Below are 21,385 nucleotides of genomic sequence, written 5' to 3'. Positions count from 1 at the left end.
AAAGCTGCAATGATGGGACACACACAGTCTGGATGAATGATCAGTAGTGACGGGATATAAATAGCACTCCCACAGCAATTCTATATTAATCTGCCCTATAATATACTAACAAAAAACTATTGAAATGTCTATCAGTCATTGTGATCGTATAGTGGATTTAACAATTCCTACTAATTCATAATTTACTATTATAAATGAATCAATTGTTTCCATGTGTCTCATATTCACTACATCAGAATAAACTGTCATCCATTTTAGTATCAAAATATCAAAATATAATTTATAAAATATATAATATATTTATAATAATAATATATAATATATTTATAAATATAAATATAAATATATTTTAGTATCAAAATATATCAAATTAACCTGGAAAATGACTAAATGTCCCCCTCTGGTGGTGAAGAAGTATAACACACCTAAACTAACAAAACCGGGCTAATAAACTGGCTGGTGTTCATGAGTTTATAAAACATGTACTTTATACATTTGTCATAAATGACCTGCATTGATGACACACACAGTGTGGATGAACGATCAGTAGTCGACAGGGTAAAAATAGCATTCCTAAAGAAGATGCATTTTCCAGTTAGATACCAACTTGAAAGAGGGAACTTTAGCATAAAACCCACATGGAAAACGGAGATTTGGCAAATAACATATAAAGAGAGGCTTATTTGACGCCAAACCAACAACAGTAGTTCCTAAAACATAAATTGCTAATGTATGATTTAAAAGGTGGATTTTATGATGTAATGTCAACTTTATATATTTCTATCCCGGGCTATTCAATTTTGAACTCACCCACAGCAATTCTCCATAAATCTGATGTGGATTACCCAGAATCCTGAAATAAATTAATACATATGTGATCATTCAAAAACATAACTGGTTGTGCTTATAGGGAACCAGATCGTGAACACAACTAAGTTACTAAGTCTTTAAGCACACTGTATTGTTACACTGGTGAGTAAAAACTCATGCTTCCTACACTAACTTTTTGTCTGAACATTATAATTTATATTTTACGTCACACTAGCGTCATTGTCTTAAAGTCGCACATCTCCAGGTTCAGACTGAGCGTTACTTACACTCCAGTTAGCCGATGGCGGTGTGCGATTTTAAGGCAATGCTGTTAGTGTGTCGTATAATCTAGTGGACGGAACGCAATGCTGTTAGTGTGACGTATAATCTAGTGGACGGAACGCTTCTTTCAGCAGCAGCAACAATTAGTCCGCCACCTCGGTAGCTTGCTAGACAAAATAGCCGAACCCATAAAGCTCTTTAGACGCTTTAGTGTATATTAGCCACTGTGTTTTAAACCCTCTTCTGTCGTCTAGTTAGTTAGTTATCCTATTTCATTTCATATTTACGGTGTTGTTATTATTCAGCTGGCGGGCTGGTTAAGTTAGCATTAGCCTAGTTACTTAGCATCTCCGACCATGAGTTCACTAAATTACTCTCTTCCTGCTGAAGAAGAGACGGTCTGCTGGACGGAGAAAGAAGCTCTCATCAAAGAGGAGGAGGAAGAGAAGGATGTTACAATACAAAAACAAGTAGAGGGTGAGGCTGTTACATGGAAAGAAGAAGAGAAAGACGTTTCAGTGAAAGAAGAGGAAGACGCGTTCAGAGTGAAAGAGGAGGAGGATGTTACAGTAAAAGATGAGGAGGATTCAGTTTTTGAAGTGAAAGCGGAGGAGGGGGAGTTTACGGTCTCATCGGAAGAAGAGGAGGAAGAAACTGGATATCTGGGCCCGATTTCCCAAACGCAATTTAAGGCATCCAGTGGTTCTAAAGATGAACTTAGCCATAAGATGGTTTTGAGAAACCGGGCCGTGATTACCACTGGTAAGTACTGTCTTAAATACAGAGGTACAAACTGCAGTTGTTTAACTGATGTTTGGTGTTAAAGGGGAAATCTGCAATTGCTACATCCATATTTTGACTTTTAAATGATTTATTTATAGCCATTGATTCTTGGAGAATATAACACATGCCTCATGAGCTTAGTTCAACTGTTGTACCCCATCAGAACCCCAAATAAGTTTTTTTTACTCCAATGTTTAGAAACAATGTAAATCAACACTGTATAGCCTCAACATGGTTAACTATAATGTTGATATCATGGATGGTCAGTCCTTGCATCCATAGATCTGTCTATGAATTTGAGAGTAGTTAAATGTCTCCAGGCCCATCATCATCTTATTACCAAAACATTGGTGGAATGAGAGCCTTGTTATTGTTTCAACTGCAGGTTGGTTGATTGATGTGTGGCTTTTTAAAGGGACAACCTAGTATTTAAACAGGAACAAAATGGCTCCCCAGAGACTTGGTTTGGTAAACAGCTGAGGGATGGGGTTTGGAGAAATGTAACCACTCTCAAATTCATAGAGAAAGCTATTGTAGCAACCCTAACTCATTACCCAGCGACCTCGTCAAGAAGTTCAGACATCTTGGTGTAACAGTTATAAGGTGTTGGCTTGACAGTCACTGGACCCAGGTTTGAGTTCAGCTCAGGGCTTCCCCACGAATTCACTACACTATGAATACAAGGACTGGCCATGCATGATGTCATAATGATAGTTTAACCAGGTTTCTAGGATATATAGTATATTCTAGAATTCATCCATGACGTCATAATGATAGTTTAACCAGGTTTCTAGGCTATATAGTATATTCTAGAATTCATCCATGATGTCATAGTGATAGTTTAACCAGGTTTCTAGGATATATAGTATGTTCTAGATTTCATCCATGATGTCATAATGATAGTTTAACCAGGTTTCTAGGATATATAGTATATTCTAGAATCAATCCATGATGTCATAATGATAGTTTAACCAGATTTCTAGGCTATATAGTATATTCTAGAATTGCCAGTGAAGATTTCCTGTGGAGGCTTATTATTAGAGCTGTTGATAAGTCATTGTATAATATTCAGCCATTTTTTTTTCATGCCTTTACATTAAAGGCAAGACATACCTAGATGCAATTACATTCATGAATTGGTTTGAAACCTTTGTTTTAAACCCTTCTCAAAGTTGGTGCCTTGACGGATTTGTAAAAAATGGTTTATCATGAAACACAATGACTGCCTACCCCGGACGATGCTGGGCCAATTGTGTGCCGCCCTATGGGACTCCCAATCACAGCCGGTTGTGATACAGTCTGGATTTGATCCAGGGTGTCTGTAGTGGCGCCTCAAGCACTGAGATGCAGTGTCCGCTGCGCCACTCGGGAGCCCCAAAATCATGTTCTAGTGCTGTCCCCAACTAAAATACATCTTGGTCAATCAAGAGTCATCTGTTCTTTCTACCAATCGCCCCATGTGTTTTTATAAAATCAAATATACGTACTGAATTTGTCTGATGCTTTAGGCATTCTGTTTGATCAAATAATTAAGACATACAAATGACTCGAAGTCATAACTAGAGGGAGCCGCTCGCCAACATAACCCGACCAGAGGGAGCCGCTCGTCAACATAACCCGACCAGAGGGAGCCGCTCGTCAACACAACCCGACCAGAGGGAGCCGGTCGTCAGCACAACCCGACCAGAGGGAGCCGGTCGTCAGCACAACCCGACCAGAGGGAGCCGGTCGTCAGCACAACCCGACCAGAGGGAGCCGGTCGTCAGCACAACCCGACCAGAGGGAGCCGGTCGTCAGCACAACCCGACCAGAGGGAGCCGGTCGTCAGCACAACCCGACCAGAGGGAGCCGGTCGTCAGCACAACCCGACCAGAGGGAGCCGGTCGTCAGCACAACCCGACCAGAGGGAGCCGGTCGTCAGCACAACCCGACCAGAGGGAGCCGGTCGTCAGCACAACCCGACCAGAGGGAGCCGGTCGTCAGCACAACCCGACCAGAGGGAGCCGGTCGTCAGCACAACCCGACCAGAGGGAGCCGGTCGTCAGCACAACCCGACCAGAGGGAGCCGGTCGTCAGCACAACCCGACCAGAGGGAGCCGGTCGTCAGCACAACCCGACCAGAGGGAGCCGGTCGTCAGCACAACCCGACCAGAGGGAGCCGGTCGTCAGCACAACCCGACCAGAGGGAGCCGGTCGTCAGCACAACCCGACCAGAGGGAGCCGGTCGTCAGCACAACCCGACCAGAGGGAGCCGGTCGTCAGCACAACCCGACCAGAGGGAGCCGGTCGTCAGCACAACCCGACCAGAGGGAGCCGGTCGTCAGCACAACCCGACCAGAGGGAGCCGGTCGTCAGCACAACCCGACCAGAGGGAGCCGGTCGTCAGCACAACCCGACCAGAGGGAGCCGGTCGTCAGCACAACCCGACCAGAGGGAGCCGGTCGTCAGCACAACCCGACCAGAGGGAGCCGGTCGTCAGCACAACCCGACCAGAGGGAGCCGGTCGTCAGCACAACCCGACCAGAGGGAGCCGGTCGTCAGCACAACCCGACCAGAGGGAGCCGGTCGTCAGCACAACCCGACCAGAGGGAGCCGGTCGTCAACACAACCCGACCAGAGGGAGTCCCCCCTCCGCTGCTGGACTTCGTAAATTCTGCCGTTCTGCTCCTGAAGTTTTCAGTAATAGACTAATAGACTACAGATAAATAGACTAATAGACTAGTAATTGACTACACCATCAGTCTGCAACCTTTTCCAGTTGGAGTGCCAATTTATCTGACCGTTTCTGCAAATCTGTGTGCCAGTTATGATTTTCATATGCACATTTTTGTGGAACAGTTTCATTTAAATTATAATAGTATCTCAAAATCCTTGTCTGTGATTAATTTACATTCTAAATGAAAATTGTACAAATCTAAAAGTAACTTTTATTGCCATTGCCAACTATGTAAAGATAGCCTATATAAAGCCAACAAATAAAAACATGGCATTCTGCAGGTAGAAAATATCTTGATAAAAATAAATATCCTAGAAATCACATTGGCTGCACATGGCCTGTCTACGACAAACTTGAAACATTGTATCAACTATCAACTGGGTCAGGAAACTCGGATAGCAAGCTTGCAACAATGTATAAAATATTCTAGGCCCTCAGTTTCCTGCTACAGTGAGTTCTTGACAGTAATCAGGTATTTTATGACATTTTTATGACATTTCCACTGGATCAGAGCATTAAATTTTTCCCTTTTCCGCTGAGTGGTTATCGGAAGGGCAAGAGCTGTAAATATTTTACGAAAATACTTTGAGGAACTATTGTCATTCGCAATTGATTTTGATTAGACTTTGTTTACTTGCTGTTTGGAGGTGAAGAAAAAGTTACTTTGAGAAGCACCACAACTCATTAGTGGTGGTGCATTAAGACAATCAGAAATACTATCAGACATCCCCAAATGGGCACATTTATAGGCCTACATTTGTGTGCAGGCCAGTTAGACTAGTCCTACCTCTATGTGTAATCAGGTGTACGTCCTTACTCAACATTGACAGGAGTGTTTCAAACAAAAGACAATTAATAAATTGACCAAACTGACGCATCTTGCGGGGTCAGGTCTGGGTGATCTGCCAGGGGCCGTTTCATTTAGTATCCGTTTGGTTCGGCTGGGGAATTATTGTATTTCCCCATAGTATGTTGTTCCGAAGTTGACCAACTGAAAGGGAGTGTAACTTTGATTATAATTACTCTTCCCATAAAACTTCTTAAGGACTGGGGGTGCTGTTTACACTTTTGGGGAAAATCGTATCCAATTTAAACGGCCTCGTACTCAATTCTTGCTCGTACAATATGCATATTATTATTAATATTGGATAGAAAACACTCTCTAGTTTCTAAAACAGTACTAATTATTTCTCTAAGTGAAACAGAACTCTTTTTACAGCCCATTTCCTATCCGGAAGTGAGATTTCCAATAGCGAGGTCTCTCTTCAAGAGCTTGTCTATAAAAGGGCATGTCACTTATGACTGTAGAAACACGTCATACACCTTCCCCTGGGTGTCATGCGGAAGTGAGAGCAGAAATGACTTGATTATCTCGTTCTGGGATTGAATACAACCTCTTGGAGTGAGAGGTCCGCCATTATTTGTTTTTGGAAGGCGCGAAGTTGGACCTGGAATCGCCTCCTGGAAAACCGTCGTTATAGGTGAAAATAATCTCCGGCTTCGATATTATTTGATACATGTCACAATATCATCCTAAAGTATGTTTTTTCAATATAGTTTAATTATATTATTGAAATTTATTCGGGACTTTAGACGTGATGCGTTGGAGGAATTTGTTCAAGAAGGAGAGGTTAGCGCCGCACGGCCAGTGTGCTTGCTAATTCAAGAGGGAAATAGTTCGTTCTGGATCCAAACAAAGACGCTTCTGAACAAAGGACCCCTTTACAACATTCTGATGGAAGATCAACAAAGATAATGACCCAATTTGGGATGCTATTTCATATATCTGTCGAACTGTGCTATCGCTACCGTTTGCATTGAATCAATGCTGTTGTGTGATAGCTATTGTAGTAAGCTAATATAACGATATATTGTGTTTTCGCTGTAAAACACTTCAAAAATCGGAAATATTGGCTTTATTCACAAGATCTTTGTCTTTCATTTGCTATCCACCATATATTTCTCTGAAATGTTTTATGAGTAATTAGGTAGTTGACGTTGGTGTCTGTATTTACTCTGGCTACTCCCGTGCTATTTCTGACTGTAGCTATGATGGTAGCAGTAATGTAAAACTGATTTATAGCTCAAATATGCACATTTTTTGAACAAAACATAGATTTATTGTGTAACATGTTATAGGACTGTCATCTGAGGGAGTTGTTTCTAGGTTAGTTAGGTTGGTTCTAGTTTAGTCAGGTTGGCTTTGTGCATGCTACCTGCTGTGAAAAATGGTGCTGTGAAAAATGTCTGTCCTCTTTTGTATTTGGTGGTGAGCTAACATAAATATGCGTGGTGTTTTTGCTGTAATACATTTTAAAAATCGGACATGTTGGCTGGATTCACAAGATGTTTATCTTTCAAATGCTGTATTGGACTTGTTAATGTGTGAAAGTTAAATATTTCTAAAAAATATTTTTTTGAATTTCGCGCTCTGCCTTTTCAGTGGAATGTGGGAGGAGTTCCGCTAGCGGAACGCCAGTCCTAAACAGGTTTTAAGGAGGGAATCGAGGTTCAACACCTGTTTGTCCCCGCCCTTTCCTGGGTTGGTGAAGAGCGGCATTACATTTTAAGGAATAAATCCAAGCCTCACTCTCATCACCTGTGGACGGTGGTGCTTCCAGCGAGGCGTGGATTTAATAGTATGTTGTACCTAGTTTCCCTCCTTCAGGGAACAGTAGTTATAGTCATAACGTTACACTTGTCATATGATGAACTTCAACTTAAATACTGGATCTTGCTGTGGGACAGTTTTTTTGTATTCTGAAATGCAACAGTTTTCGTGGGCACAGAAATACTAAATAATTTCAGAGTTTTCTAAATCCAATGGTTTTTAACTGAGTCATCTTGTAATCCAAGATGGTGTAGCATTAAGACGTGTTTGTTGTAAATGGTATGTATTTTTCGTCTTTTTTTGTATATATTGCAATATATTTAAATCTTTTTCCATTTTTAAATTAAATATACCTTCCGGCAACCCGCCTCACCCAATGTGATACGGATCAGCATTTATTTTTTTTAGACCTTATAGCTAGAACCTCCATCAGAAGCTAGCCATCAGAAGCTAACCAGCTAATTAGCTACTAGCTATTTAGTCATTGTTAGCCACTGCTAGCGGCCTTTACCTTTTTAGATCAGACACCAGCCGCTTTTAGCCTGGATAACACCTGCCAGTCTGCACAGCGCGATATCAACCCTTAGCATATCGGACTGTTTTTCTCCACTACATCACCGTATTCCTGCCGTAAGCTCTGGACCTTTACACCAGATAATCGCAGCTGGCTAGCTGCTACCGAGTGGCCCAGCCCCGAAGCTAGCCTTGAGCCAGGCCCATCTCCTGGTCTGCAAAGTGGACCCTATGATCACTCGGCTACACAGCTGATGCCTCCCAGACTCTTCACTAAGACGACTAGAAGCCTCTACATCACCGGATTCCTGCCGTAAGTTCTGGACCTTTGCACCGGATTGGCTACAGTGGCTGACACCCTTGTCCCGAAGCTAGCAGCAGTTAGCCTCGAGCCAGGTGCATCCTCCGGCTAGCAAACAAAATTACTCCAGCTACAATACCTCTTTTGCCAGTTGGCCTGGACCCTTTGTCGACACGGAGCACCGCCGATCGATCACGACTGGTCTGCCGACGCAATTCCGTCTGATGTGCCCTCAACCGGCCTTTGACAGACGTCGGTGACGCCCTTGTCCCGAAGCTAGCACCAGTTAGCCTCGAGCCAGGGCCGGCTCCCGGCTAGCATAGTAATGACTACCTAGCGGCTTCCCTGGTTCATATATTGCTGTTCACTGGACCCTATGATCACTTGGCTACATAGCTGATGCCTGCTGGACTGTTCATTAATCACGGTACTCCATTTTGTTTATTTTGTTTCTGTTGGCCCCAGCCTCGAACTCAGGCCCTGTGTGTAGTTAACTGACCCTCTCAGCCCATTCATCGCCATTTTACGTGTTTTTGTTGTCTTAGCTGATTAACTGTTGTCTTACCCGTTGTTGTCTTAGCTAGCTTTCCCAATCAACACCTGTGATTGCTTTATGCCTCGCTTTATGTCTCTCTAATGTCAATATGCCTTGTATACTGTTGTTTAGGGTAGTTATCATTGTTTTGTTTTACTGCGTAGCCCCTAGTCCCACTCAACATGCCTCAGATAACTCTTTTGTCCCACCTCCCACACATGGGTGACCTCACCTAGCGTAACTGGTGCCTCCAGAGATGCAACCTCTTATCGTCACTCAGTGCCTAGGTTTACCTCTACTGTACCCACACTCTACCATACCCCTGTCTGTACATTATGCCTTGAATCTATCCTACCACACCCAGAAATCTGCTCCTTTTATTCTCTGTTCCCAAAGCACTAGACGACCAGTACTGATAGCCTTTAGCCGTACCCTCATCCTACTCCTCTGTTCCTCGGGTGATGTAGAGGTTAACCCAGGCCCTGTGTGTCCCCAGGCGCTCTCATCTGTTGACCTCTGTAACCATAAAAGCCTAGGTTTCATGCATGTTAACATCAGAAGCCTCCTCCCTAAGTTTGTTTTACTCACTGCTTTAGCACACTCCAACCTTGATGTCCTTGCCGTGTCTGAATCCTGGCTTTGGAAGGCCACCAAAAATTCAGAAATTTCCAGCCCCATCTACAACATTTTCCGTCAAGATAGAACTGCCAAAGGGGGAGGAGTTGCAATCTACTGCAGAGATGGCCTGCAAAGTTGTATCATGCTTTCCAGGTCTAAACCCAAACAGTTTGAGCTTCTAATTTTAAAAACGAATCTCTCCATAAATAAGTCTCTCACTGTTATAGACACCCCTCAGTTCCCAGCTGTGCTCTCGACACCATGTGTGAATTGATTGGCCCCATCTATCTTCAGTTTGTTCTGTTAGGTGACCTAAACTGGGATATGCTTAACCTCTCTAGGAGGTGTGGGACGCTACCGTCCCACCTGGCCAACATCCAGTGAAATTGCAGAGCGCCAAATTCAAAAACAGAAATACTCATTATAAAAATTCATAAAACATACAAGTGTTATACATCAGTTTAAAGATTAACAGTTACCAGCCAAGTAGAGGAGTTACACAAGTCAGAAATAGCGATAAAACTAATCACTTACCTTTGATGATATTCATATCGTTCCACTCACAAGACTCCCATTTACTCAATAAATGTTTGTTTTGTTCGATAAAGTCTCTCTTTATATCCAAAAACCTCAGTTTTGTTCAGTAATCCACAGGCTCAAAGGCAATCACAACATCCAGACGAAAAATCCGAATAGTATCAGTAAAGTTTGTAGAAACATGTCAAACGATGTTTATAATCAATCCTCAGGTTGTTTTTAGCCTAAATAATAGATAACATTTCAAAGGTAAACAAGAACGGCGCATTCTGGGACACTGAATGGTTCACTCATTCAGAGTGGTCTTACTCTCTCAATTTTCAGAATACAAGCCTGAAACAATTTTTAAAGACCGTTGACATCTAGTGGAAGCCATAGGAAGTGCAAATTGAGTCCTAAGTCAATGGAATCTGTATAGGCAGTCAATGGAAAACTACAAAAATATAAAAATCCCACTTCCTGGATGGATGTTTCTCAGGTTTTCGCCTGTCATATCAGTTCTGTTATACTCACAGACATTATTTTAACAGTTTTGGAAACTTTAGAGTGTTTTCTGTCCAAATCTACCAAGTTTACTTTGGGCACGCTTTTCATCCGGAGGTGAAAATAGCGCCCCCTACCCTAGTGAGGTTAACACCCCCGCCGTCCTACAATCCAAGCTAGATGCCCTCAATCTCACACAAATGATCAAGGAACCCACCAGGTACAACCCTAAATCCGTTAACATGGGCACCCTCATAGATATTATCCTGACCAACTTGCCCTCCAAATACACCTCTGCTGTTTTCAATCAGGATCTCAGCGATCATTGCCTGCATCCGTTATGGGTCCGCGGTCAAACGACCAGCCCTCATCACTGTCAAACGCTCCCTAAAACACTTGTGCAAGCATTTCTAATCGACCTGGCCCGGGTATCCTGGAAGGATATTGACCTCATCCTGTCAGTAGGGGATGCCTGGTTGTTTTTTAATTGTAATTCCCTCACCACCTTAAATAAGCATGCCCCTTAAAAATGTAGAACTAAGAACAGATATAGCCCTTGGTTCACTCCAGACCTGACTGCCCTCGACCAGCACAAAAACATCCTGTGGCGTACTGCACTAACATCGAATAGTCCCCGCGATATGCAACTTTTCAGAGAAGTCAGGAACCAATACACACAGTCAGTTAGGAAAGCAAAGGCTAGCTTTTTCAAACAGAAATTTGCATCCTGTAGCTCTAACTCCAAAAAGTTTTGGGACACTGTAAAGTCCATGGAGAACAAGATTCCTAAAGATTGGAAAGCTGCCACGGTCATCCCCCTCTTCAAAGGGGGTGACACTCTAGACCCAAACTATTACAGACCTATATCCATCCTGCCCTGCCATTCTAAAGTCTTTGAAAGTCAAGTTAACAAACAGATCACTGACCATTTTGAATCCCACCGTACCTTCTCCGCTGTGCAATCCAGTTTCCGAGCTGGTCACGGGTGCACCTCAGCCACGCTCAAGGTACTAAACGATATCATAACCGCCATTGATAAAAGGCAGTACTGTGCAGCCGTCTTCATCGACCTGGCCAAGGCTTTCGACTCTGTCAATCACCGTATTCTTATCGGCAGACTCAATAGCCTTGGTTTCTAAAATGACCGACTCGCCTGGTTTACCAACTACGTCTCAGACAGAGTTCAGCGTGTCAAATCGGAGGACCTGTTGTCTGTACCTCTGGCAGTCTCTATGGGGGTACCACAGGGTTCAATTCTCGGACCGACTCCTTTCTCTGTAAATACCAACGATATTGCTCTTGCTGCGGGTGATTCCTTGATCCACCTCTACGCAGACGACACCATTCTGTATACATCTGGCCCTTCTTTGGACACTGTGTTAACAAACCTCCAAACGTGCTTCAATGCCATACAACACTCCATCCGTGGCCTCCAACTGCTCTTAAACGCTAGTAAAACTAAATGTATGCTCTTCAACCTATCGCTGCCTCCCCCCGTCCAGCATCACTACGATTCTGACTTAGAATATGTGGACAACTATAAATACCTATGTGTCTGGCTAGACTGTAAACTCTCCTTCCAGACTCACATTAAGCATCTCCAATCCAAAATTAAATCTAGAATCGGCTTCCTATTTTGCAACAAAGCGTCCTTCACTCACGCTGCCAAACATACCCTCGTAAAACTGACTATTCTACCGATCCTTGACTTCGGTGATGTCATTTTCAAAATAGCCTCCAACACTCTACTCAGCAAACTGGATGCAGTCTATCACAGTGCCATTTGTTTTGTCACCAAACCCCATATACCACCCACCACTGCGACCTGTATGCTCTCGTCGGCTGGCCCTCACTACATATTCGTCGCCAAACCCACTGGCTCCAGGTCATCTATAAGTCTTTGCTAGGCCGCCTTAACTCAGCTCACTGGTCACCATAGCAACACCCACCCATAGTGCGCGCTCCAGGACGTTTATCTCACTGGTCATCCCCAAAGCCAACATCTACTTTGGCCGCCCTTCCTTACAGTTCTCTGCTGCCAATAACTGGAACGAATTGCAAAAATCGCTGAAGTAGGAGACATATGGGCAGCTGTACACAGCCCATCTGTAAATAGCCCATCTAACTACCTACCTCATCCCCATGTTTTTATTTACTTTTTTTGCTCTTTTGCACACCAGTAATTCTACTTGCACATCATCATCTGCACATCTATCACTCCAGTGTTAATTTGCTAAATTGTAATTACTTTGCTACTATGGCCTATTTATTGCCTTACCTCCTTACTCCATTTGCGCACACTGTATATAGATTTTTCTATTGTGTTATTGACTACTTTTGTTTATCCCACGTGTAACTATGTTGTTTTTTTGTCGGTCTGCTTTGCTATATATATGAGAAATATACAAATAAAATCTTTACTTTATTGACAACACCCAAATGGATACTGTCATTAACGTGGTTCTTCAATAATTACTTATAATTCTTCAAACATATTAAACAGGACATTCAAACGAGCCTTACAATTATAATCCAAAGTAGTGTGAAATGCACTCATAATCAACCTGGAAATAGAGGTTACTCCCCTGAGTTTTCCCCCATTCACATTCAGAATACATTGTGAAAAACTAAAAGCTTTGCTCACCATTTTTGCTCCAGGCAGATATACTACATCCATAACTTGTGGTTTCCTCATTAGCAGATATACTACATCCATTACTATCGGTTTCCTCATTAGCAGGGAGGTGTTTCTGCAATCAAATTGTGTGCGCATCGCCCTCCTGCCGCAATTTTAGCAAACACAGAAAGGGGCCTATATTGGAGACCAAAAGTCATCTGACACACTGCTTATAGTTTCAACAACATGAATAACTTATTTCTAGTCTACAATCATCGATCTTACTACTAAAATATGACTATTCTTGCTCATTTTAAGACAATATTTAAATAATTTTTACATTCATTACAGACATCAATTGTTGTACAACATCATGGCTACGCTGTTGGCATCACCTTTTTACAGTGGATTTCCAGTGTTGTGGGCCTTTAATCATCTGACTTTGTTGTTCACACAGGAGAGATACGGGACAGTCGTGGATCCTCTGGGGAGCCTCAACAACCTCACGATGCTGACGAGGCAGAGAAGAGTCTCTCCAGATCAGAACGCCTCAATAAACACCTGCAGAGATCCACAGGGAAGAGAACTCACTGCTGCTCTGACTGTGGGAAGAGATTCACCTCATCAGGCATTAAAATTCATCAAAGGATCCACACAGGAGAGAAACATTATAGCTGTGATCAATGTGGGAAGAGTTTTACTACATTTGACTCTCTGACAGTACACCAGAAAATACACACAGGAGAGAAACCTTATAGCTGTGATCAATGTGGGAAGAGTTTTACTACATTTGACTCTCTGACAGTACATCAGAAAATACACACAGGAAAGAAACCTTATAGCTGTGTTCAATGTGGGATGAGTTTTAAAGCATCTAGCAATCTGACTACACACCAGAGAACACACACAGGAGAGAAACCTTATAGCTGTGATCAATGTGGGAAGAGTTTTACTACATTTGACTCTCTGACAGTACACCAGAAAATACACACAGGAGAGAAACCTTATAGCTGTGTTCAATGTGGGAAGAGTTTTACTGCATCTAGCAATCTGACTACACACCAGAGAACACACACAGGACAGAAACCTTATAGCTGTGATCAATGTGGGAAGAGTTTTACTACATCTAGCTGTCTGACAGTACACCAGAGACTACACACAGGAGAGAAACCTTATAGCTGTGTTCAATGTGGGAAGAGTTTTACTGCATCTGGCAATCTGACTACACACCAGAGAACACACACAGGAGAGAATCCTTATAGCTGTGATCAATGTGGGAAGAGTTTTGTTACATCTAGAAATCTGACTATACACCAGAGAACACACTCAGGAGAGAAACTATATATATGTGATGAATGTGGGAAGAGTTTTACTACTTCTGGCCATCTGACTATACACCAGAGAACACACACAGGAGAGAAACCTTATAGCTGTGGTCAATGTGGGAAGAGTTTTTGTCAATCTGGTGATCTGACAGTGCACCAGAGAACACACACAGGGGAGAAACCTTATAGCTGTGTTCAATGTGGGAAGAGTTTTACTGCATCTAGCAATCTGACTATACACCAGAGAACACACACATTAGAGAAACCTTATAGCTGTGGTCAATGTGGGAAGAGTTTTTGTCAATCTAGTAGACTGACAGTGCACCAGAGAACACACACAGGGGAGAAATCTTATAGCTGTAATCATTGCGGGAAGAGTTTTGTTACATCTAGCTATCTGACTATACACCAGAGAACACACACAGGAGAGAAATCTTATAGCTGTAATCAATGTGTGAAGAGTTTTGTTACATCTGGGCAGCTGAATGTACACCAGAGAACACACACATAATATAAATCTTATAGCTGTGATCAATGTGGGAAGAGTTTTACTCAGTCAAACAACACCAGAGAACACACACAGGAGAGAAATCTCTTAGCTGTGACCAGAGGTAATCTGATAAAAGATCTCTGACTAAACATCAGAAAATACATTAAGCAGTTGTTTCGTGATATCAATTAATTAATTTAACATTGTAGTAGGAGTATTTTAATGATGTCACAATGTAGAATGTTTTAACATTGTAGTAGGATTATTTTAATGATGTCACAATGTAGAATGTTTTAACATTGTAGTAGGAGTATTTTAATGATGTCACAATGTAGAACCCAAAACGTTTGTCCCCTGTTCTATTGATTTCAACATGATATGGATATTAGCCTCAGGGGGAAAATCCAGGCTCTGAATTGGAAGAGTACTATTTATGAGATTTAGTAAGGACACATTATTCCCAGATTCCGTGTGGTTTTTGAGCTGTTAGTTTTAACAGGACGTGCAACCTCATCTCCTTCCTGTCGCACAAATGATTTTAGCATGAAATTGATTAGTTATGACAAATAAGTGTTGCGTTCCTTTGTTTAGCGACCCCTACATTTAAATGCATTCCAACATCACATTCAACCTGATTTCCCCCCTAATTGATATCAGTGATTTATTGCTACTTGTCAAAACAACTTTTCTGGAAATATGATTATTGTGGCAGATGTTTGTGTAAATAGCACATGTTATGTTTAGGTTTTCAATTTATCCCAAACTGTTTCTACATATTGGTTATTGATTTGGACATCCCAGGCTATCCCACCTAGCACAATGTAATTGAAAAGTCGTTGAAAATAAGACTATGCAATCAAAAAAAAAATGTATATATTTTTTTATTATACCATGCCTTACCATTAAGTTAATTATTGACAATACATATTAACAAAGGGGTGTCCATTTGGTTTTGATCATTCATATTTACAATTCATGTAACTTTTAGTAATCATAATTATTTATGCAATCAACTGACAATTTACGGGTATAATTATATTGACATTGTTGCCCTTTAGAATAGCAGGTTTAATTCTCAAATGTGCCAACCCAAATGTACTAGAGCATGACATTGGAGACTGGGCCCCGATCCAACAACATGCCTATCGAGTGAACTCTGAAAAGAGAGAGAAGCTCCGCAGTGATTTGGAAAGTTACTATGGTTATTGCAGGAGTTGCCTCTTGAAATCAGACATGTCTGTGGTAAGAACAACTTGGTCGCTCATTGTTTCAAGGGTGGGCAGTCATAGTTTTGCGTTTAGCCATTGCGTTGCCATGGATCACAATTTATTTTGACTGCACAGTTTTCCGTATTGGAGATGAGTTTTGTTTGCGCTCGTTCCAAGGGGACGAGAGTTCTAAAAGCTAGTGAGTTTTAGGAAGACGAGAGTTCTAGAAGCTAGTGGATTCTATAGAAAGAAAAAGGAGAAAAAATTATTTCAAAATAAATGTTTTTTCTTGTTTTTAGATGTTGACAGCCAGTAGACACCATGTTTATATTGTAGAAGGTGAAGCATTGTAGTTGATTATAATGTGAAATGGAAGTTGTTTTCTGTTGGTGGTGAGCAAACTTGTCCAACAAAAATATAGGATTTATGTGTTGTCTTAGGGGGAAGGTGTTACAGGCTTTGGTTTTTCCATTTATGTTTTGAGGTTGGACTTTGGCACGTCTAGCTCGTCGGCACGTCTAGCTCGTCGGCACGTCTAGCTCGTCGGCACGTCTAGCTCGTCGGCACGTCTAGCTCGTCGGCACGTCTAGCTCGTCGGCACGTCTAGCTCGTCGGCACGTCTAGCTCGTCGGCACGTCTAGCTCGTCGGCACGTCTAGCTCGTCGGCACGTCTAGCTCGTCGGCACATATAGCTCGTCAGCACGTATGACGCACTGATTGGTGTCACCTCGTTAGTCAGTATGTGTTACACCTGTGCTGGCTTGTCCATCTCGTTAGTGGGAAGGTGTTTCACCTGAGCTGGTCCAGGTTCTAGTTAAGAGCGTCTGGCCCAGTGCTCCAGTTGTCTTGATAGATGTGGAGAGTCAACACCTTTAGTTGCTCCACCTTTTTGGTTTGCTTCCTGTCTTTAAGTTTGGTGTGGGTTTTTCTTTTGTTTGCTTCTTCTTGGGCAGATTTAGTGGGTCTCATGATGGGTGTCTTTTAGGTCCCAGTTGTTGTTACCAGTCAACTTTCAGTGGACACCCCCATAGTGTCTTTCAGAGCCCCTCCTAAAAAACAAGCTTATATTTTGGGTTGGATATTTTAACATTTTAATCAATGGCATTTCCCTAGGATGCTCATTAGTCTTTAAGTTGTAATTATTGTTTTTTTATCCTTTTATGTTTGTTTACTAAATATTTCTGTTTTTTCCTGTGAAGCCATTGTGTTGCATGTCTGAAATGTGCTGTATAAATAAAGCTTGATTTGATTTGAACATATTGCAAAACAAATTAACCCAATGACTCATCTTAGTATGACTTTTCCAGCCTGCTGAAGGCGTGGTGGAGTGGTAAACCCCACCCCCGGCTCTACCAGGGGCTTGAGGTGGTCTCCCACAGCTCTGATGGTGGAGTGGTAAACACCACCCCTGGCTCTACCGGGGGCTTGAGGTGGTCTCCCACAGCTCTGCTGGTGGAGTGGTAAACACCACCCCCGGCTCTACCAGGGGCTTGAGGTGGTCTCCCACAGCTCTGCTTATGTCATGTTCTGTGGCCTTGCTGTTCCATTTCTTGACTGCCCCTGCAACACAGAAACACTTTTAGTCATATTATATAAAACACTCAAAGTAATGGATATGGAGCATCTATGGCCTCAGTTACACCAGGCACCTAAATGTGACTTCTGTCATCTGATCACTCCAAGCTGCATTAGGTTCAGATCTACCAGGATGGGCCTTTGACAGTCTGGATGCAGTCAGGGCACCAAATATGCATCAGCAATGTAAAGAGAGGTGGTGAATGAGTGGGGAAAAGTACATTCTACACAAATGACCTTCATAATAGCAAATAACAAATGTGTGTGCCTGAGGGGAAATTAACTTTCATACAGCCAAAAGGGGTGAGAAATTACACCAATATCTGTGGACAATTTGCACTAATGTAAATAAACATGGATTATGGAACATATTCCCTTTTGCTTACGTGATGAACCGCTAAGGGGACATAAATATTGACCATCTAAACCATCTGTGACCTCTCACCTCTCTGGCTGTAGAAGTGTTCTTCCTAACCAGTCCCTCAACAGCTCTCTGACTGAGCTCCACCCTCACTGGGTCTTCAGAGGAGAGGAAGGCTGAGGAGGGATGGAAGGATGAATGGATCAGTCAGTCAATAAAGTGTAGAGCTTCTGTCTGACAAAATCACTATTTTAGTAGTTCATTAAAGTAAATAAGGCTTAATGACTGCTGAATACCAACTATCAATCACTTAGATCATGTATTTTCAGGTAGAGATACATCCTTGGGACGTCCCTAGCCCATTGAAGTTAACATTTAAAAGGGTTAAGGTTAGGGTTTAGGGTAGGGTTTAGGGTAGGGATGTCCCAAGGATCCCGGATAGCATTGACCATTGTACATTATTCTGTCTCTTTTACATAGCAGGTGATGGGTTCTGATTTCTGAACTTGAAAATATTAAATATTTCTGACTAACTGTGATAATGAACTAGCTAACGTTAACTAACTAACTAACTAAGGACGGTGACCTGTCCAGACGAGACCTGTTACAACGATCTGAATCGTCAATGGAGGTCTTCCTCTTTATATAGCCTGCTACAGCATGCAATACTATTAACTCACAAGGGGGCATAACGTTACATGTACAAAACTATCCCATTTTGGAAACGTTACATGTACAATACTATTCCATTTTGGAAACGTTACATGTACAATACTATCCCATTTTGGAAACGTTACATGGACAATACTATCCCATTTTGGAAACGTTACATGTACAATACTATCCCATTTTGGAAACGTTACATGGACAATACTATCCCATTTTGGAAACGCTACATGTCTGCCCCCTTGTGGAGGGACATTAATATCTTAGATGGTAGCTGTAGATGGGATTCAAATGCATAATGGTATTAATACAGTGTCTAGACTACCTCTTTTGTATAAATGCCCTTCAGAATCCAAACACAGTATTGCCACGCAGCAAAATGTTGCGTATAATCTTTCAAGTCAGCCTGATAAAATATTGAACAATATGTGTACAAAGATATCTTGAAATGTGATATTAGGCCTGTATGGCAGTATTGTTACTCCATGGCAGTACTATTTTGGCTAGTGCTTTCTCCAATATGTTCTAATATTTTGCTTTCAATTGTATGTCGATGACATTTATCTTTCAATATTTATTTAATATATATATATATATATATGTTTTAATGCTTGTAAGACTATTCTTTGACACATTTTCTCTTCCTTTGAAATTCTTATAGGACAGAACATGGACACAATGCAAATTGGGATCAAGAAGAAGGTACAGATCTGTTGTAGGACAGCTGCATTTGAAGTGTACATTTAACCTACATAGCAGTCAATACAAACTGAAAATCTATTAGCATACAAATGTGTGCAAATGATCTTTTCAGATCTTCTCATAAATGAATCAAGTCCATGGAATGGATATAGACAAAAAGATAATTCAAGGACTATCAGAGGTAGAGAGGCAAGGCAGGGGTGAGGACATCATCCTGCTATTTTGACAGTCCCTGAAGGACAATACAGAAGAGGGATTTGCTCTTATTCCTTCCCTTTCTCTAATGTATTTTGTAATAAAATTAGCAATTGTAGTAAGATCATTGCTTTACTTTACTAGGACTCGAGAGCACAGCAGCGATTCTGCTCTTGCCCTACCTCTTCAATGAGGACCCGAGTGGCCTTTATGTCCGTGACAAGGTATGCCTATGCACCAATCATCTGTTTCTTCATAAACATAGGTGTGCATGCTGATATAAAACTACAGCTGAACATTTGTTATGTTCTTTGTTAATTGTATGTGTTTTAATCTTTTCTTACTTTTGTTGACACAGATTTCACCGCTCTTCACTCCTTTACTGCACATCGGCAGAAATCCATTTCACCATGAGAGTGAAATCCCGCTGGCCTTTGATGAGAACATCCACGCCCTCGAGGACGTCTCCATGGGACTTGGGGCTCTGCTAGGGCTGTATTTTTTATTTTCCCTTAAATTTCCCCAAAAAGTCAGAAACGCTTATGTTGTTAAGTTACTGTGTTCGGATAAGAGAAGTTGGGGTGAAGTTACAAGGGCCGGTCATAAAGATGGCAAACTTCCTAACATAACTAAGTGGATATGATATACACACTAAAGCTGAAAAATCTGTATTTAGCATCAAGTCTACAATATTGTTAGTTTACCTATGATTCATTTTTAATGTATGTTGTTTTTATTGTACATCATTATTTATGTATTTTTAAATGTCATTAAAAGCACTATACAAAGTAAATGTATTATTTATTATAGTCTGACATGTCTGCAGAAATGTTGCAATTTTGTAATGTGTTTTTTTTGGGTAAATTGTTTGGTAAATTTAATATACAATTAATTAATTATTTAAATCAATATTGTTATTATTAAAATATGTTTTTATAATGGAGGGAGGGTGGACAGGGAGTTTAAAAAATTTACTCCAAAAGGTTCTTCGAGGAACCATGATAAGGGGTTCTTCAAATAACTTATGGGCGTTCCCACAAAAGGTTCTTCAAGTAACATTTAGGGGTTCCCTCACAGTTTCCATTTGAAGAACACCTAAAGGATACTCGAGGAACCTTTACTTTTTAGAGTGTATATTGATGAAGTCACCTTGTCTGAGAGACATTTACATAGTTACACACAGCCAAATTTGGGATTAGTATTTTGGGGCGAAATAGCGGCCACAACAGACAGACCTGATATGGCCCATAATTCAACGTCCTTGGACGTCACGTGCTGACTGGGTATGACCAAAGTTATTCTATTTAGCTACACTTTGTAGTACATTTTTACACTATAATAAATGTTTCTGATGCCACATCGCCCGTTTCAAAGGGAGTCGTTGGTTTTTAGAGGCAGTCGCTTTTTAGCTTTTTGTCTGAAAGTATTTTCTCAACTGCGATACCAACTCCAGTCAGCAGATGGCGATGTGCGTCTTTCAGGTGATTCTGCCACTGTGACGTATAATCTAGTGGACGGGATGCTTCAACATCAACAGTTAGTCAGTCACCTTGTTTCACTCTAACTTTATGGAAAAATGTTTAATTAATAAATCTAGCAACTCCTCTCATACTGGGAATAATTACAGGTGCACCTTACTAGCTTATACATGGTCTTAACCAGTAAACACAGATTATAGTTTTCCTCCAGTTAACACAGATAGCTGGCTCGGCCCTCTTCACACCTCCAAGGTGTCCCCCTCACACAGTAATACACACTCAAAGCCTACGAGGCTTTTATAAAAACTCTGCTGGTTTCACTCACCTTTTTCTTTTTTTTTAAACTACGTTTGAGATGTGGTATCCACTCGGCTCGCTGCCTCTCAGATCAAAGGTGGGTCCATGTGCTCCGTTCCCAAAGTGTGGTCTCCTGTGATCCCAAGTTTGAGGGATCCCTCGTGTACCATTTACCCAGGTCATCAGGAGCGGTCACCAAGTGAAGATTCACATCCTCATCGCCAAATGTGGTTATTTTCTTTAATATCAAATGAGGAGACAAACTTATCACACAAGTCAGAG

The 21,385-nt window shown here is 41.6% G+C and overlaps 1 protein-coding gene across 1 annotated transcript; it reads left to right on the top strand.

Moving 5' to 3' along the window:
• Positions 1-1,212: 1,212 nt before the first annotated feature.
• On the top strand, positions 1,213-17,100 carry LOC129842684 (zinc finger protein ZFP2-like). Its single transcript, XM_055911310.1, has 2 exons — positions 1,213-1,854; positions 13,264-17,100. The coding sequence occupies exons 1-2, from the start codon at positions 1,449-1,451 to the stop codon at positions 14,640-14,642; spliced, it is 1,785 nt and encodes a 594-aa protein (XP_055767285.1). The 5' UTR covers positions 1,213-1,448; the 3' UTR covers positions 14,643-17,100.
• The last annotated feature ends 4,285 nt before the right edge of the window (positions 17,101-21,385 follow it).

The sequence above is a fragment of the Salvelinus fontinalis genome, unplaced genomic scaffold (genome assembly GCF_029448725.1).
Source record: "Salvelinus fontinalis isolate EN_2023a unplaced genomic scaffold, ASM2944872v1 scaffold_0061, whole genome shotgun sequence".
NCBI lineage: Eukaryota > Metazoa > Chordata > Actinopteri > Salmoniformes > Salmonidae > Salvelinus > Salvelinus fontinalis.
The sequence above is the reverse complement of the archived record's forward strand: the minus strand, read 5'-3'. Positions and strand labels throughout refer to the sequence as shown.